Source organism: Gymnoscopelus braueri (assembly GCF_963280865.1).
Source record: "Gymnoscopelus braueri genome assembly, chromosome: 10".
Classification (NCBI taxonomy): Eukaryota; Metazoa; Chordata; class Actinopteri; order Myctophiformes; family Myctophidae; genus Gymnoscopelus; species Gymnoscopelus braueri.
In genome coordinates, this window is record NC_137611.1 from 16,546,895 (window position 1) to 16,564,212 (window position 17,318).

The 17,318-nt window shown below is 43.5% G+C and overlaps 1 protein-coding gene across 1 annotated transcript in view; it reads left to right on the plus strand.

Moving 5' to 3' along the window:
• Positions 1-226: 226 nt before the first annotated feature.
• Positions 227-17,318, plus strand: part of LOC308093390 (zinc finger E-box-binding homeobox 1-like) — a gene marked incomplete at both ends in the record, with an annotated part of 85,312 nt that continues 68,220 nt past the window's right edge. Inside the window, one exon of the mRNA XM_080439726.1 lies at positions 227-293. Coding sequence (XP_080295852.1) covers positions 227-293 — 67 coding nt within the window. The remainder of the gene's footprint in view (positions 294-17,318) is intronic.

Consider the following 17,318-nt stretch of genomic DNA (forward strand, 5'->3'; position numbering starts at 1 on the left):
TTAGGAACCAAGCCCAAATAAGCAACTATACACTTTAGAAACAAGCCCCAAAAAACCGCAACCCGCAACAACTACCATTTTTTACAAGCAACTTTACAGAAAAAGAAGCCCAAAAAAGTCGCTTACAATAAGCCGACATGGCAACACTGGAGGTGACTCTCCGGCTGCATTTCACACACACACACACATACACATTACACACACACACACACACTCTGAAAGAATCATGGCGGATGGCCCCAGGTGTAAGCGCAGAAAACAGGCGAACCCGAAGAGGAATAGCGAAAATAACGGTAAGTCAAAGTGTGTTAGAAGGCTGGTTAAATCAACCTGGGCTGGACAAATAGTACAACCAGCGAGCTTCTCCACCGGGACACGTCTCTTTGCAGACTTTAAGAACTTTGTTCCGCGTTACTTAGACAAGTTTGAGCCGCTGGGAAAGTAGTGGACATATTTATTCCAATGTGGTGTGTGTGTGTGTGTGTGTGTGTGTGTGTGTGTGTGGACCGTTATACCTGGCTCTGCTCTGTGTCCGCCTAGCGGCGCCTGCATGATGAGGACCGTTACTCCGCTCATCCACTCTAACGGTCTAATGGTGGGAGCGCCTGTTTGTTATAACTTATAGTCTGGTTTTAGTCTACACTTTTCTTTAAATCTGCTTTTGTGCACTTTTGTCACTTTGATGGCCCAAGCGTGCGGGCTGCAGGTTGTCAAATCTGACACAGCTTGTTCAGTTTATTCTAATGTAATTCCTGGGCTTTGCCTTGAGATATGCCGTGATGTGCTGCTGCTGCTAAGTTGCTGCTGCTCCCACAATCTTTGCAGATTTTTTTTGTAAGCAACACGCAATACAATAAGTCAACTTTAGCTTTGCAGACGTTTTGTTTCCACACCAGGGGGGGATATATATATTAAAAAAAAGACAGACTGACAAAACGAATGCATGACATGTTAAGGAGCTTTGGTTGGGACGGAGATGATGACCACTGCTGCTGTCCCGGTGCTGTTGGCATTGCGACGGGATGTTTGTTTTATTCCAACCATGGGGTGTTAGATCTGTTCACTTCACCCTCCCTGCTGCACTGCAACGCAGCCACATGTTTGCTGGGCATAAGGTAAGACTAAATAGTAGGACATTATTATTATGACATTTTCATCATCGGATGACTTTTTCCTTTCTTCACGTGTATTTATTGATGTGCTGCAGACGACATAAAGATATCAGTCCATAATATGCATTTGGCATCAATGGCATCGTGGCTTGTGTACGTCGGAATACTGTCATGTTTATAACGCTGGGCTTCTTTTGCTTTAGGGAAGATGAGTTCTTAGTTCTTACACCTGTAGGTGTGCAAGCGTTGCAGTGAAGAAATTAACGTGTGTGTGTTTTTTTCCCTTTTTTTTTTTTGCTGCAGTCTTGGCTATATAAGGAATGCTATTCTCAAGCGGTAGGTTAGGTAGCCCTATAGCTAGCAGCACATGAGTGGAAGATGTGTTAAAGAAAGAAAAGAAAAAGTAGAGCTAGGTTTTCTAAAAGTGGATTTATGGGTTGGTGGTGTGCCTGCAGAAAGGATAGAATCTTTATTACATCATGTGTGCGGTTGGAAACTGTAGTATAGTAAGTAATATATAAAGGCTACAAAAGAAGAGCCATAGCCTGGCTATAGAAGTTGAATTTTGGACTGTTTTGGGAAGGAAACGCCTCATTGGGTAGTTTCTTACCTGACTTTTACCTGTCTCAACCAATAAAACATAATGTTTTATAGCAACGTGTGCATACAAATAAAACCTCATTTATCTTCTATATGAGAGTGTACAACAACATGTAGCCTAAATAGTTGCATTTGTATCTACACTCTCAGAGTTCACATTTGTTAATGTTAAATGAAATTGTTAAGATTAGAAAAAAAAAATGCGATGATGTGGGGGGGGGTGGAAAAACTAAAAGCACCTTTTTCCGTCCGTGGCTGCTGACGCCACGCGGTGACAACACGCACGGTGCGTGAGGAGGAGAGGGGAGGAGAGGAGAGGAGAGGAGAGGAGAGGAGAGCCGCCCATGAAGCGACGTTCAGGAGGAGCTACCGTGATGATGTTTACCTGCACGGCACGGCACGCACGGATATAACGGGGATGACACAAATGTCCTATAAATAACACCTGCGGCTCTCTGAAGTCCGTCCACCATTAAAACGGAAAGGGAAAGAGCGTCGGTGTGTGTATGTAGCCGTAGCGTGTGTGTGTGTGCGCGTGGTCGCGGTATAGTGTGGTTCCAAAAAAGGCTTCTCCTCCTCCAGCCAGGTTGTCGTTTTTAAAGAAGAAGGCTGAGGAGAGACATGTCAACTTGTGCAGGTAAACAGATGATGTTGTAGTCGTGCAGCATGCTGTAGGAGGGCTAATAATAACAGCTAAAAAGCGTGTCGGGTGTTTGTTTGTATCCTTCCTTCCTCCCTTTCTTTCTTCCTTCCTTCCTTCCGCTGCTTCATTCTCGCGGGATTTTTATATCATCAACATGCGTTTTTTCCACTTCTGTTTATGTCTCCTGTTTTTTTTTGCGTGTGGTTCGTCTTATCTGTGCATCTTTTTGTTGAGCGAGTAGTTGTATCCTAAAGGTCCGTGTGTTCGAGGCTACACACAGGGGGAAGAATAGACTAACGGGGTTGTGTGTAGCTTTTAGAATGTGTCTCTCTGAATGAGCTTGGTGTTATTATCCGTTTTAATAATCGCCGCACACCGTGTGCTTTCCACCTTTTTCCCCTCGTGTTGTCGTGCCACCTTTTCTTTATTTCCACCTATTGTTGCGTCCCGTTACTTCTTTCTTATGCAATTTCCCCTGGTGGAGGGGAGCAGGAGGAATGGCGGTCAGGTCTATAACCGTTATGTTGCTGCAGTGAAGGAAAGGGAAGGCGGGGTGTAACGGTTAGGTTGCCGTTCTTATTGAGGAGCCAGGTATGCACTATAGGTGATGCTGCGGCTGCAAAAACACCTATAAAGGTGTATTAAACCATGTCGTTTTCGTGTTGTTTTTCATCATAAACATCCCCCCGTCATGTTGACTTTGCGTTGGTTCCTGCATGTTTTGTGGTTTCATGAGGGTTTTTTAAAATTTGTATTATTATTGTTGAAGAGAAGCGAGGCTCGCTCGCACTGAGGCACCGTATAACGGTACGCACGCAACCAAGATGGCAAAAGGTGCAGGGTTGCCAGGTTTTGTGAGATAAATAAGCATCCAGCCGTCCAGGTATATGAAACAAGCCCAAAAGAAGCGACTATAGGCCACATAAGCATCTGATAGTTGATATTTGAAAATAGCCGATCTACAAGCTCGAGCTTGTGGATCAGCTATTTTCAAAAAAATCTTGAAGAAAAATGTGGAAAAGTTTTGAAACATTTTAACAACACACAAATCTTGTATGGGGGTCCCTGGCATAACATATTTTCAGATGGGGGCGTCCGTAGACAAATAGCCTACATATTAATTTGGGGGGTCCTTGACATGACAATGTTTGAGAATCACTGGTTTAAACTACATTTGGAAACAAGCCCAAATAAGCAACTACACTTTAGAAACAAGCAGCCACAAAAAAAACGCAACCTGCAACCACCAATTTATGCAAGCAGCTTTACAAGCCCAAAGTCGCTTATAATAAGCAGACATGGCAACACTGAAAAGGTGCTGTGATTTGCGATGTCCGTCACAACTGGAGCCCGCCTGGGCTGTTAGCCTATAGCTATAGTCCGTTTGATATGAAAACAATCCCATATTCATTGTTTACAATGTTATTTATGCATCATTCTGGATTTATTTTCAGTCTGAGCTACTTTTAAGTCAATAGATGATGAGCGATTTATCAATATTCTATTTACAATTAGGATTATTGATGATAGTTCTTCAGTGCTTCTCAAAGTGGGGCCTGGGTGGGGACCCCCAGGACTCCTGGGGCAGGAGTCCTTGAGGGACTTCCAGGGGGTCCCCAGCAGAATTAGTTAACATAGGCTATATAGCATCACAATCAGTTTAACTTCTTTAACCCTATTTTATACGTATTTTTGAAAGATTTGACGCAAATCTTTTCTTATGGGGGTCCCTGGCACAAATTATTTTCAGATGGGGGTCTGCGGCCAAATAATACATATCAATTTGGGGGTCCTTGACATGAAAATGTTTAATGTTTGACAGTGTGATAGTGATTCTCAACCTTTTTAATTTCAAGGACCCCCAGTTTAATATGCATTATAGGCTACGGGTCATCAACAAGGGGTCCGGGGCCCGTAGGAGGTCCCTGCAGTTACTATAGGTGGGCCGCCACGTTTTTGGGTGATTGGAATTTTTTGTTTGTTTTGTTTTATCCCCCCAAAAAGTCTGAACATACAAGTTAACATATATCCAGCATATTATTGTAGCAAAGATCATTTGTAAATATACAAACAAAACACATTTAATTTGCTCAACACTGATGATAGTGCTGTCAAACAAATCTATGAAGCCATCAAAGCTGCAGCATCACTTGGAGAGACAACCCATAGTCATAGAAAAAACTGTGAAATACTTCCAAGCTAGTCTCAAATGTCTCAATGCTCAACTAACATTGATGGGACGATGAGCTAAATGTAGTGAGCTAGCTTTGAAAGCCTCTTGCAAAAAATAAACACAATTGTATACAATTCATTCATGTAGTGGGGGTCCCTGCTTGGCTAAGAGGGTCCTTGGCCTGAAATTAGGCATTAGGCCACGGACCCCCCATTTGACCCCACTGTAAAATCCTCAGTGTTAAGTTAACTCTGAGTGTACAAAAGGCTCCATTTATTGCTTTAAAACTACCAATCATTTAACTGGGGACCCCCTGGTCTCTTAAGGACCCCTGGGGTTCCCCCGGGACCCCACGTAGAGAACCACTGCAATCCAAATGACATAGAAACCTATTTTCATTGTGATCATCCTCGGTTTATAATTCACTCTTGTAGCTTAGACCAGTAGTTCTCAAACTTTATCGTGCCAAGGACCTTTTCAGACCCCCATCTGAAAAGGTTGGGCCCCCAGAAGAGAAGATTTATGTTAAAGAATTTCAAAATTATTTAAAAAAAAATCAATTTTCTAATATTTTCAAAAATAGCAGATGTACAAGCTTGCATGCATGGCACGAAGTGACGCGCTGTGAGCTTGTAGATCTGCCATTTTTGAATAGCCAATGTATAAATGGATGAAGTGGTTAAAATGATTGTGATGCTACATCAACTACTTTTGCTGGGGACCCCCCCAGGACCCCTGAGGGTCCCCGGACCCCACTTTGAGAGCCAATGTGTTAGACCACAGAGCACTATTTAGATACTTTAAGAAGAAAGACATCTCTGGGGCCCCAATCTGCACTGTAAAACCCTCCATGTTAATTTAACTCTGTGAGAGTACTTGTGTACACTCTTACAGAGTTACATAACTCTAAGGGTCCATTTAGGTTCCATCCTAACTCAGCAATTTAGCTGGGGACCCCTGGGGGTCCCAGGACCCCACGCTAAGCACCACTGCATAGTCCATTTGACATGGAAGCCGAGTTTGTTTACACATATATACATCTACGTGGTTTATTTTCAGTCTGGGGCTCCTTTTAAATTTAGAGGAGTGATATAGCCTGTTTGCAGTTAGTATTATTGATGATAGACTAGCTTGGTTTTGGTGTTTATAATCATTATGGATACAAGTTTGTCAGTGATTCAATGTCCTATATGTCATTATCTCCTGTGTTTCACTTGGACTAGACTTGGACTAGGACATTAGACAAGCTGACGTCTTAAAACAAACAAAACACAAATGTCATTTGATAGGTAGTTAGCGTAATTATTTGTGCCCTCAATTTGCATTCTGCATCTTTATAGGACATTACAGTACACCTCCTGAATTAAGAAGCCTCACTCCAGTCCACACTTTTCCTTGCTTCACGCAGTTCCTTGCTTTCTATTTCTATTAGTCAAAGGAGTGATTTAGCAAACATGTCCATGTAAAAGTTGAATGATTGGTGCATGTCATGTTCTGTAGAAGCGTCCGGCCTGGCGGAAGTGTCCCCGGTGAGGTGGTGATGCTAGTCTATTTAGCTAACCTCAGTAACTTGCCTAAACCTATATCCCTAAGCTTAACCTACAACACGTAACTGCAGATTTCCCAAGAATTGCAACGGTTTAATTCATATAATTTCCCCCAAAATGTTCCTTGTGAATATCCGTCTCTGTGTAATAGGCTATACTGTACTCCTATTTATCGTGTCCACACGGTCCCTGCCTGTTGCTGCTTTTATCCCTATGTATACACCGTAGTATGAGAACTGGTTATCAAGCAAACAACACGCCACGATTTGACGTGTTGTACAGTTAGCTTGAAAATCAGTTCAGCAAAAATAACTGATCTACAAGCTCACAGCGTTGTTGTTGTGAGCTATTTTGGAAAATCTTTGAGAATCTTTGACAATTTTCACCCACGTACAAATTGGCATGCCCAAAATAGGGACGCCAGGTTGAAAGAGGTAAAGCTTTTTGTCATGGCTGCATCATCCAACACCCTCCCTTTAGACGCCGGTGTGTTTATGTGCGCGTACATGTGTGTGTGTACGTACGTGTGCATGCATATGTGAGTGCTCTCCCAGCCGGCCTGTAATCTAACACTACAATTTAGTGACTGGAGGAATGCGGCCTGGTGTTAACATACCTTAGCAGGATAAACACAGCAGCCTACTCCCATGCCTGGTCTGTTCATGAGAGCTCCTAGGCCTGCTGCACCAGAGCTGTTCAACCCAACAGCTGTATAAGATGGGCGCTGGTGCTCAAATCTTGCAATTGTCATCTACATTATGTTGTGTTAAGCTGTGAGTGTTGTCTAATGTATTGGTGTACTCTATATATGTTCTACAATGTCCAGTTGCTCTTCAATTATATATATTTTTGCATTAAAAGTAGTTTTTCAATGTTCCGTGCTGCAAAGCAAAGTCTTTGTATAAACCTAATGGAAACCTGGGAACCCATCGGCAAAGAAAAGGGAGGAAGACTTTTTTCCCCCCTTTGAATCTGTCTTGAGAGATTAACCTAATACTAACTTGGCAATATCGTTTTTCTTATCTGATTCTGTAAGTTCCAAGATTCCAAGATGGATTTCGATTGTAGATTTTATTGTTGAATAAATATTGGGTGTCCAGTATGGTAAAGTATGAGTTCATGAGGCCCATAATTCCAAGTGTCTCCTCTCAGCATAAGCAAAGTCTATTAGTGATTGGCTCAGAAACACAGTAACTAAACTCTAGCCTATATAGCATAAACACATGTTAGTCAAATTATGCATAATTATAAATATTTATAACAAGTGTTATGAAGCCTTATAAATGCGATTATAATGCATTATAGACCCGACCTTTAAGTAAAGTTCACTAGTGCCATTCATGTGTGACTGGCACTAGTACACATTTCCTTGATCACAGGCCTGCGGTGGTGATTTTTACCATGCCTGATTTCCATCAGTAAGATGTCTTGTTTAGACATGTTGTTATTAGAGTGTCTTTTATACTGGTGAATGTTCGTGAAGATTGAAATCATGAATGAAATCATGTGATCACAGGGAAGTGGTTGAAGTGGTCAACAAGTGGCTGTGTGTTAACTGACTGATTGTCATTAGACATGCATGTTACTTTCTCCTTGGCCCAAAGAGCCTCTGGCACCATGATGTGTGTGTGTGTGTGTGTGTGTGTGTGTGTGTGTGTGTGTGTGTGTGTGTGTGTGTGTGTGTGTGTGTGTGTGTGTGTGTGTGTGTGTGTGTATGTGTGTGTGTGTGTGTGTGTGTGTGTGTGTGTGTGTGTGTGTGTTGTTTTCCTCGAACAAATGGGCCTGCGGAATGACAAAGCACTACAGGATGTCTTTAGCAACTTAGCATAAGCCCCTCCTATGACCTTTTATGGTTGGGGGGGAGGTGTATCTGGAGTGATGTTGCTGCTGTGACTAATTGACTAGATAGCCTCAGTGTGTGTGTGTGTGTGTGTGTGTGTGTGTGTGTGTGTGTGTGTGTGTGTGTGCGTGCGCACGTGTGTGTGTTTCAGGTGTGCAGGTGTTCTGAGGTGGGAAACGGCTACTTTCCTCCAGGCTTTGCATAACAACAGAGCTCCATTCCTTTGGATTTACATTCATTAAGTGTGGACCTGAGGAAGTTAATTGCTCCTTCCCACTGTGTTAGTGTTTTGTTGTTGTGATCAGAATGATGTCCCCTGATATAACAACACTTTGACAGAGCAGACACACAGAATGAGGGAAGATGGCTCAATAGAACCCTGACAACACGTTTTCTCAACAACAAAGGACACTTTCTGTAAGGATACGCTCATTTTTTTTTTACAGAGCGTAATTTCGGTGCACAGCTCATACAGAGTTTCTGCACGTAGACTTGCTACAAACAGGCAGGTACTATGCTGCGTGGAACAAAAGTGTGAAGCATTACATATTTTGTCAAGATTAGTGCAAAGAAGTGTGATTTTGTTGCATCAGTGCTATAACATCATTGACAACTTTACCTACATGGTGGCACACTGACGACGGCAGCAGGACTTGTGCAAAGCGACAGTGCAAGACAAGTAATATAGACAATTACAATATGTAGGTCAATGGAAGGCTTTTAAATATTGTTAATAAGCTGTATATTAAGTAAAGCAGCATATTTTGAAAGGCCATATGGTCATGGAGATAATTTCAAAAGGTGGTTAGTGACTTAAACCTAATCCTGGCCATTCACACAGAGGTGTAAGTTGTATTGTGAAACCTGACGCGTTCCCCTTGCACCCACATGAGAGACCAGGCCTTAGCCACTTATAGACAAAGTGGAAGGGTTAAGCGTAACTGAGCAGCAAAATCTCATTTGAAGTGAAACTGAAAGTACCCGAATGGCTGTATCATGCTGCCTGCAGCTTGCAGGCAAGTGGCATCATCTGTCAGTTTAATATAATGTTACTTACAGCGCGTGTGTCAGAATCCACTGTGAGAGGGATTGCACTTCTGCTGTCTGTGTCAATGTTACCAAGACAAATTCACATATAAGGCTACTTATTTCACCTGGTGATTTATCTGTTGATTAATTCACAAATGGAATGATCTATAACACCTAGTATGTATATTAATATTGTTGAGAATAAATTGTCGGAGGATATACGATATAAGAGGATATACTTTCACCACTGCAACCTGTATTAGACTCAATACAGGCACCGAATCAGCATGTGAAATGTCTCCCGAGCACCAGCGCTGTGGAAAATCACCCGTCCATGCCCACCTTTAAGTTTAATTTAGGCCTAACCTATTTCCAGGAATAACATATTTTCTTCTCCCATCACGCCCATTCTTCCAGCTGAATATTAGGCGTTCAAGAGGCCCTCTTTACAGTGAAAGGCTAGAAATTGCATATCTATTGCGCTGTTAACTAACTAAGGGCTAGATGTAAAAGAAAAGCGTGTAGAGAAAAGACCCAGTTACTGACCACCCTCCTGCTTTACCGTGTGTGTGTGTGTGTGTGTGTGTGTGTGTGTGTGTGTGTGTGTGTGTGTGTGTGTGTGTGTGTGTGTGTGTGCGTGTGCGCGTGCACGTTGCATATCTACGATTGTGTGTGCACTGTGCAGGTTTACGTGCATCAAAAGAAAGAGTCCCATTCACAAGCCTGTGTGTATGGCGCTTGTGCTTTTGTGTATGTGAGTGGGTGTGCGCGCAATTGTGTGTGTGTGTGTGTGTGTGTGTGTGTGTGTGTGTGTGTGTGTGTGTGTGTGTGTGTGTGTGTGTGTGTGAAGGAGAGCACTGTTTCACACTCGGGCTGGTGGGAAACTCCTCTCCTCCTTTCGGCAGCGCCAGCATTTGCATATCCTGCCATTCTGTCCTTCCTGCCGTAGGAGAACAGAGGCTCCCTGCTCCTGGAATGTTTTGAAATCACAGCCCCGGGGTTCTGCTGTAGCCCTGCAGGCCTGGGCTGCTGTAGCCCTGCAGGGCTCCAACCCAACACTGTACAGAGACCAGACGTTTAAGTCGAGCAATAATCTCCCAGCTGGGGGCCACTGAAGTGCGACACTGCCGTTCTGTGATAGTTCTATTTGTTTGAACGCATTCTCATTCGAGTGTCGTGCCAGTTTTATTGAAGATAAAGCCACTAGACGAGGCGCTAGGCTGTAGCTCGCCGGCGTAAGAAAATGTTATCGACAAAACACTCTTTGCTTATAGTTGAAATAAAGCGGGACAACGTAACGATAAAGGTTCAAACAACCTTTATGTTTTTTTCTGCTTTCTCAACCAGGCAATGAGCTCTTAAACCACGTTAAACCTGGCATCCCAATTTTGGGCATGTCATTATAGGTGAAATTTAATTACATTTTCCAAAAATAATCTCAAGACTGTGTGTGTAATCTCAAGAACCGGCGGACTCTCCGGTTAACCTACCGGAGAGTCCGCCGGTTAACAAATTATGGCTTATGAATGCGACAAAAACAAAACAATCTCCATGAATTCAAGGCTTCATGGGGTGTGTAATTGATAGAAAATAAGTAATTTTTGGGGTGAACTACTCCTTTAATTAACAACTACAAGCAATGAAACAGCAATAATGAATACAAACCCGGGACAACAGAGCAGACAAAAGGGGAGAACAGTAGAGAGAGAGAGAGAGAGAGAGAGAGGACCTCCCAGCGGTCCTGGTCTCAAAGGACATAAATCATCAGGCAGTAGACAGGTGGGTTAGGAGAGGGCCCAGCCTCTCTAAAGACACCCCAGAGACCTCCACACCGCACCGCACCGCACCGCGTGCACACGCACACAACAGGTCACATCAGATCGGAATGGAACTGGAATTGGATTGAAACGGACAGAATGGAATCAAATGGAATTGGATAAAATCATGGAATGGAACATTAGATTAGAAGCTTAGTAGAGTGATATTTGGTCATTCATTCGCTCTCTACATCTCTCTCTCTCTCTCTCTCTCTCTCTCTCTCTCTCTGCTCTCCCATCCTCTGTTGGATGCTGAGGAAGATTAGATTAGAAGCTGAGTGGTGATATTTAGTCTCTCCCTTCTCTAGCCCCCCCCCCTCTCTCTCTCTCTCTCTCTCTCCCATTGTTGTATTGATTCCGTTTGTATGAACTGGTTCTGAGAACTGGTTGGAATAAAACTGAATGACACACACACGCACACGCACACACACACACACACACACACACACACACACACACACACACACACACACACACACACACACACACACACACACACACACACGCTGACTCTAATATACTATTAACTGTGTATTTACACATTAGTGTGGAACAAGATCATCATCATTATAGCAGTATATGAAATAACAGCGGCAGTCACCATGTATTGTTAAATCACATCTTAAGCGTGAGTGAGAGAGACAGAGAAAATGAGAATGGGAGAGTGTTGTTAGTGGGTTATTGAATTACACGTGATGGCAGCTAATTGGGCCCTCGGCCCTCCAGAGGCTTGCACGCGCGTGCGTGTGTTTGTGTACTTGGATTATTACTATACTTGTGAGGGCCAAATGTCCCCACAAGTGTAGAAAGAATTAGAAAGCAATAGATATTGTGAGGACAGTTTTCCTGGTCCTCGAGTCACGAGAGAAATCATTGTTTTATGTCAAAAAATGATTTGGGGAGTTTAGTTATAGGCTTGCAATTAGGAAAAGATTCAGGTTGGGGTTGGTGTTAGGATTATAGGCATAGAGGTTATTATTAGGTTGGAGTTATACTTGGTTGCGTGCTGGCATTGCGCCCCCAAAAATAGCCGATCTACAAGCTTTTAATATGTATAGCTATGGGGTTAAAAATAAAATAAAAAATGGCATTCATAAAATTGCCATCCTTGTCAATGTCCTTTCAAGGATTGTAATACAAACAGGTGTGTGTGTGTGTGTGTGTGTGTGTGTGTGTGTGCGTGTTTGTCTCTGCTCTGGCTGTCCTCAGTGTTGATAGGCTGTTATGGTAAAGTGCAGGGGGAGCTGTACAGTGCTGTGAGTGGCTGGCGTGTGTCCCTATGGAGAAGGGCTGTAATAGGGCCAGAGACACACCCACCACCATGAGGCTGATGAATGGCTGAGACCAGAGCAGAGGACCAGGGGTGATGCTGTGTTAATTGACACTGCTGCCGCCGAGTGCCTTTTAGAGCCGCACGTACACTATGAAATCCTGAGTGCTACAACACTGCTTCAGAGTTAACCATTTCTCACCTGGCGACCGTCTCTATTTTGAGCATAACCTTATATTAAAATTGGCTTGTGGGAGGTCACACTCATGTCACCATGACTCAGCCATAAAGGAGTTCCCAAAGCCGCTACGCTCAAATATGGAGTGTGTTGTCTGACTTCAACGTGTCGTCATGGCATCAGGCAATAAGTCAGCTCCATATGGGCACAAAAGGGGGCATGCCCATATATGGGCATATACTAATGACATTTATATGGGATTTATATGGGAATAAAGGGGACAAGGACTGACAGATACAGAGATCTCCATATATGGGCATATCAGCATGATATACTGATGACATCAGGGATCTCCATATATGGGCATAAAAGGGACAAGGACTGACAGATACAGAGATCTCCATATATGGGCATATCAGCATGACCATATATGGGCATACTGATGACATCAGGGGGACTGAGATTTACCGGGGAAACTCCCCGTAAAAGTCCATAAATAGTAAATCTCCTAGGGTAGTTAATACCCTCACAAAAACATGTAGTAATCCTGGTCACTATACCGCCTCCCCCATGACAGCCGGGGCGCCTGATGGAGGGGAAGGGAACTGGTTTGAATAACGTGTTCCTTCCACGCGCTACGTCCAACCAGGGAAACTCCCCCCTGTCAGGTGACAAGAAGGTCAGTTGGCTCTCATGCATTGAAGGAAGCATGAGCTCGGCCCTGGCCTCCCTACTGTGGGGGACTGGTGTAGTGCTGGTGTAGCGCCCAGGATCACTTAGGAAATTGGCACCGGGTGAAAAAAATGGGTTACAAAAATCGTGGGATAAAAATTTAAATAAAAAAAAAAATAAATAAATAAAAAAGTCCATAAATAGTGTCAAATCACGTGAGACATGCTGATACAAAGTCAATCAGTCACAATTAGTACAATTAACCCGCCCCAAATATTTTTGCTCTTCATTGTACAACCAAGTATAAGTGGTTAAATGAACACATTTCGATGGCTTTCTTTCCCCTCAAATACTACTAGTATACTATTTTGTTTTCTCACAGTTTGGGATGTGGGTGTTTTTTTGTTTGCTTGTTTGGATGTTTGGATGTTTGTTTGTTTGGATGCACAGTAGCAAATATCACCCAAATATGCTGTGTGTGATCTTCAGGTAACAGTTTGTGTCTACTGACTCTACTCTCGTCTGCACAAGTCTTTGTCATCTCCAGTGGAATGTTGGCATCTCTGTACACACAGTCACAGAAACAGAACTCGCAGAACACTTATTGCAGTCAGCTCTAAATGTATTAGCTGTTATTTTACAGTGTTGGGTTTCCCCCATAATAGGCGATAGACAGTCACTTTAACATTATACATGAATCTTGCACAAAAAAAAACTGTATGAATTCCGTTTTTATAATAAACATTGTGGGCCCCAAGCTAGGATGTGTGCGTTCTTCATTAGTTGTGTACAATATAAAGCGACATGTTTTCATCAGACAAGTGGGTGCACATCAGAATCTGAATCATTATAATCACTATAATAAATAGTGACAGGATTTGTCTTGACTGTTGACTGTGGGGCAGAGATCTAATGACCACTCACAGAGTGCATTGAATCGTTTCCATAGCAATAATAAGTGGGGTGCCTAATTATGACCTATCTGTACTATTTATATCTATGGATTAAAGAAACTACAGCTTATATATCACTGCACCTCCACATGCATGAAAGGAGACGTGCGCTTTGTGCAAGGCAAGCTTCAAGAATCTTTATTACATCTCATACGGGTACACAAGAGTGCAATTATTTTCGTTTTGGTTCCTCAACATTGTAGCAGCAATTATAACAATAACAAAGAAATAATCAAAAGAATAGCAACAACAGTAAGAAGAAGAAAATAAGTGTCATCATAGCACACAATTTGAGGTGCTTTCATGAAGGTGCTGTGCGCAAGGTTCGCGAAGACACACAGTGACACACACTCGCACAAAGACTTTCTCACTACAAAGCCTGTGTGTGTGTGTGTGTGTGTGTGTGTGTGTGTGTGTGTGTGTGTGTGTGTGTGTGTGTGTGTGTGTGTGTGTGTGTGTGTGTGTGTGTGTGTGTGTGTGTGTGTGTGTGCAAAGCCAAAAAGCAAAGCCAAACAACTTGCAAAATATTGCTCTGTTTCAGCTGTTATAGGCAGTTTGTCTGTGTGGAGGAGAAGGTGCCATGTGTATCCTTAGGTGCCATGTCAACCCCCTTACTATCAACCCCCTTATATTTGCTTCCCTGTAAATTCATTGTAATTTGTGGATTAAAATAAAGAATTAAAATGTGTGTGTGTGCGTGTGCGTGTGCGTGTGCGTGTGCGTGTGCGTGTGCGTGTGCGTGTGTGTGAGCTAGCTGTCTTATGTGCTGCAGAGCACTTCTATACTATGTAGTATGGAAGTATGGTAGTTTAGACTTTTCTTTTAAATTGACCAGGTTGGCTCGGCTCCTCCTAAAGAGGTTCTTGTTGATTGGAGAGCTCTCAGACGCACTGGGATTATATAACGCAGCTGATTGGGGCTCAGGCATCATCAGCTCTTTATGTCTCTTCCTTAAAGGAGAAACTGCCAACTTTCACTTGTCATCGGATATGCGGACACCCGATGACGTGAAACGACGTCAACATCTCACAGAGAAATACACAGCAATTCTTTCTGGGTTATTGATCTCCTCCTCACATCATAACGACGGCTATTTAGGTCGAAAATCGACAAGGTTTCCCTATAAAGGACCAGAGATGACCACACACACACACACAGCAATGCTTTGGGGAAGTACAGTCCTTCTTTTACAATAGCAAAACCACTGGCACAGCAGAAGATAAGCACATGACCCCTTGATGTACTTCTGACACATAACTAGCATTCGCCTCAATTGGGACATGATTGGCAGACGTGTGTGTATCTGAATGGGTAAAAACACAGGATTCCTTTCACATTGGGGTCAAGCATACTACTTTTTTTTTAGCCTGTCCTACATCCATGGAGTCATGCAGTGCTTTGGGGTACAAAGCATCCATGCACATAGACATAGTGTATGTTTATCTGCGTGGTCGCTGTTAATATTTCATGGTCCCCGGTAGATCTAGCCTCTGTGTGTGTTTTTTTCCCCTTCTATTGTCGTCTGTCTTTTCTGTCATTTACTGCTGAGCGTTCAGGACATGTCACGCTGGTTCCTCTGCTGCTTGCTGAGAGTGTAGTTAGCGCCGCTGATCTGCAGGTTTCTGTCGACCATAGCAGGTTTTGTGCTCTCGCAGTGCCAGTAACAGTGACAAGGCGACTGATGTGTCAGCTCCTTAGCCTGTGAGCGACGCCACGCGCAACATGGCAAAACTCGCTCGCTCCCTTCTCTCACAGACTCGTTGTTTCTGAGCTCACATGGCTGAAACACTGCCAGCTGGATTTTGGCTCCCTCTATCTTTTCTGGAGGAGACGTACTGGGCCCGGCAGGGTACCTTGTTCACCTGTGTGTGTGTGTGTGTGTGTGTGTGTGTGTGTGTGTGTGTGTGTGTGTGTGTGTGTGTGTGTGTGTGTGTGTGTGTGTGCGTGTGTGCGTGTGTGCGTGTGTGCGTGCGTGCGTGCGTGTACAAGTGTGAGTGTTGTTTGTTGTCGTATTCTGCCAGTAGAGACACGATGCAGGCTATGCTGTTGTACATTGTCCTACCTACCTACCTACCTACCTACCTACCTACCTACCTACCTACCTACCTACCTACCTACCTACCTACCTACCTACCTACCTACCTACCTACCTAGTACCTACCTAAGATGCAAGATGTCCACTGTGTGAATATGGTCAATCTCAGTTTGAGTCATATAGTTTTTGGGTGTACATACAATATATTGTGCAGGTTGCAGAACTGAAACGGTTACTAAGACACTGTTTTATGATGAAAGCATGAACGCATAGCATATTGTGAGGTAAATTACACTACTTTGTAATGCTTTCTTTAGTTCCGGACACAGTGGTAGAGTTTCTCTATCCACCCAGCACCAGTGCACCTCTGAATGACTGCAGAGGAAACACAGTCTTATCTTTTCACCTGACACTCGTCACCTGACAAAGTGTCAGTTACTCTGCTCGTTGTCAGATCAACCCTCAAAACCAGGCTTGGAAGTTATTACCGTTTTTTTTATCAGTCCCCCAGCCAAAACGCTGGTAAAGCTGGTAAACGGTGCTGTACTCTGCCAGCCTCTTTGGCAGGTAACCAGCCCTTCCCCATTTCTACTTAAAAAGAGACCAAACATTTGGCTGGCGAAGTAGGAAAAGTGTCCGACACGTTTTGGCATTCATCGGCCTCCAACAGCATGGTCATTGGATGAAAAAGAAAATTTAGCTCAGTGCCCTGACATCCAAGTATCAAACTTCAATAGAGAGAGCCCGGGCTCTAAAGTCGCACGTTACCTTTTTTTTTGGCTTATTAGCTTAAGAGTGTGCTGGCACAGGTGCGGTACGCTTTGAGGGTTTCAGCTTTTACATCTCAGCTGGGTTTGATCAAGGCTGTTTTCCTCCCCTCCCTCCCTCCCTCCCTCCCTCCCTGGTGTAATGCACCAGGCATGCTAATGTGAACTCACAGGAACTTTTAGAGCAACAACTCACCAACCTCTAGTTAGCACAGAATAGGCTCATTAGCAACCACTGCCGATGGGATAATGGCCTCTGACACCACCAGGCTGCAGCAGTATGTATCCCCACATCCTAGCTGGTAGGAGCTGAACTCTATACTGCATACAGGGGCTGTTAGCTTATCCCATTCAAACCCGGGAACGCGTCTACAAATGTCTTTGTCTACAGTTTTCTGAAAACCGTATGTTGCTGTACTATCAGTGGTTCTCAAACTTTTTCATGTCAAGGACCACCCAAAATGATATGTATTTGACCGCAGATCTACAAGTTCACAGCGCGGAACTCGGTGCCGCGCTATGAGCTTGTATGTCTGCTATTTTTTACAGTACAAAATAATGGTTAAAGTGGTTACACAGATGCGTTCCCGGTTTGAATGGGTTATAATCCTGCGCTGCAGTTTTACTTTCCATAATTAAATGCTGTTAACAATTGGAATAACATGGCCTGTGGTGGGTGTCC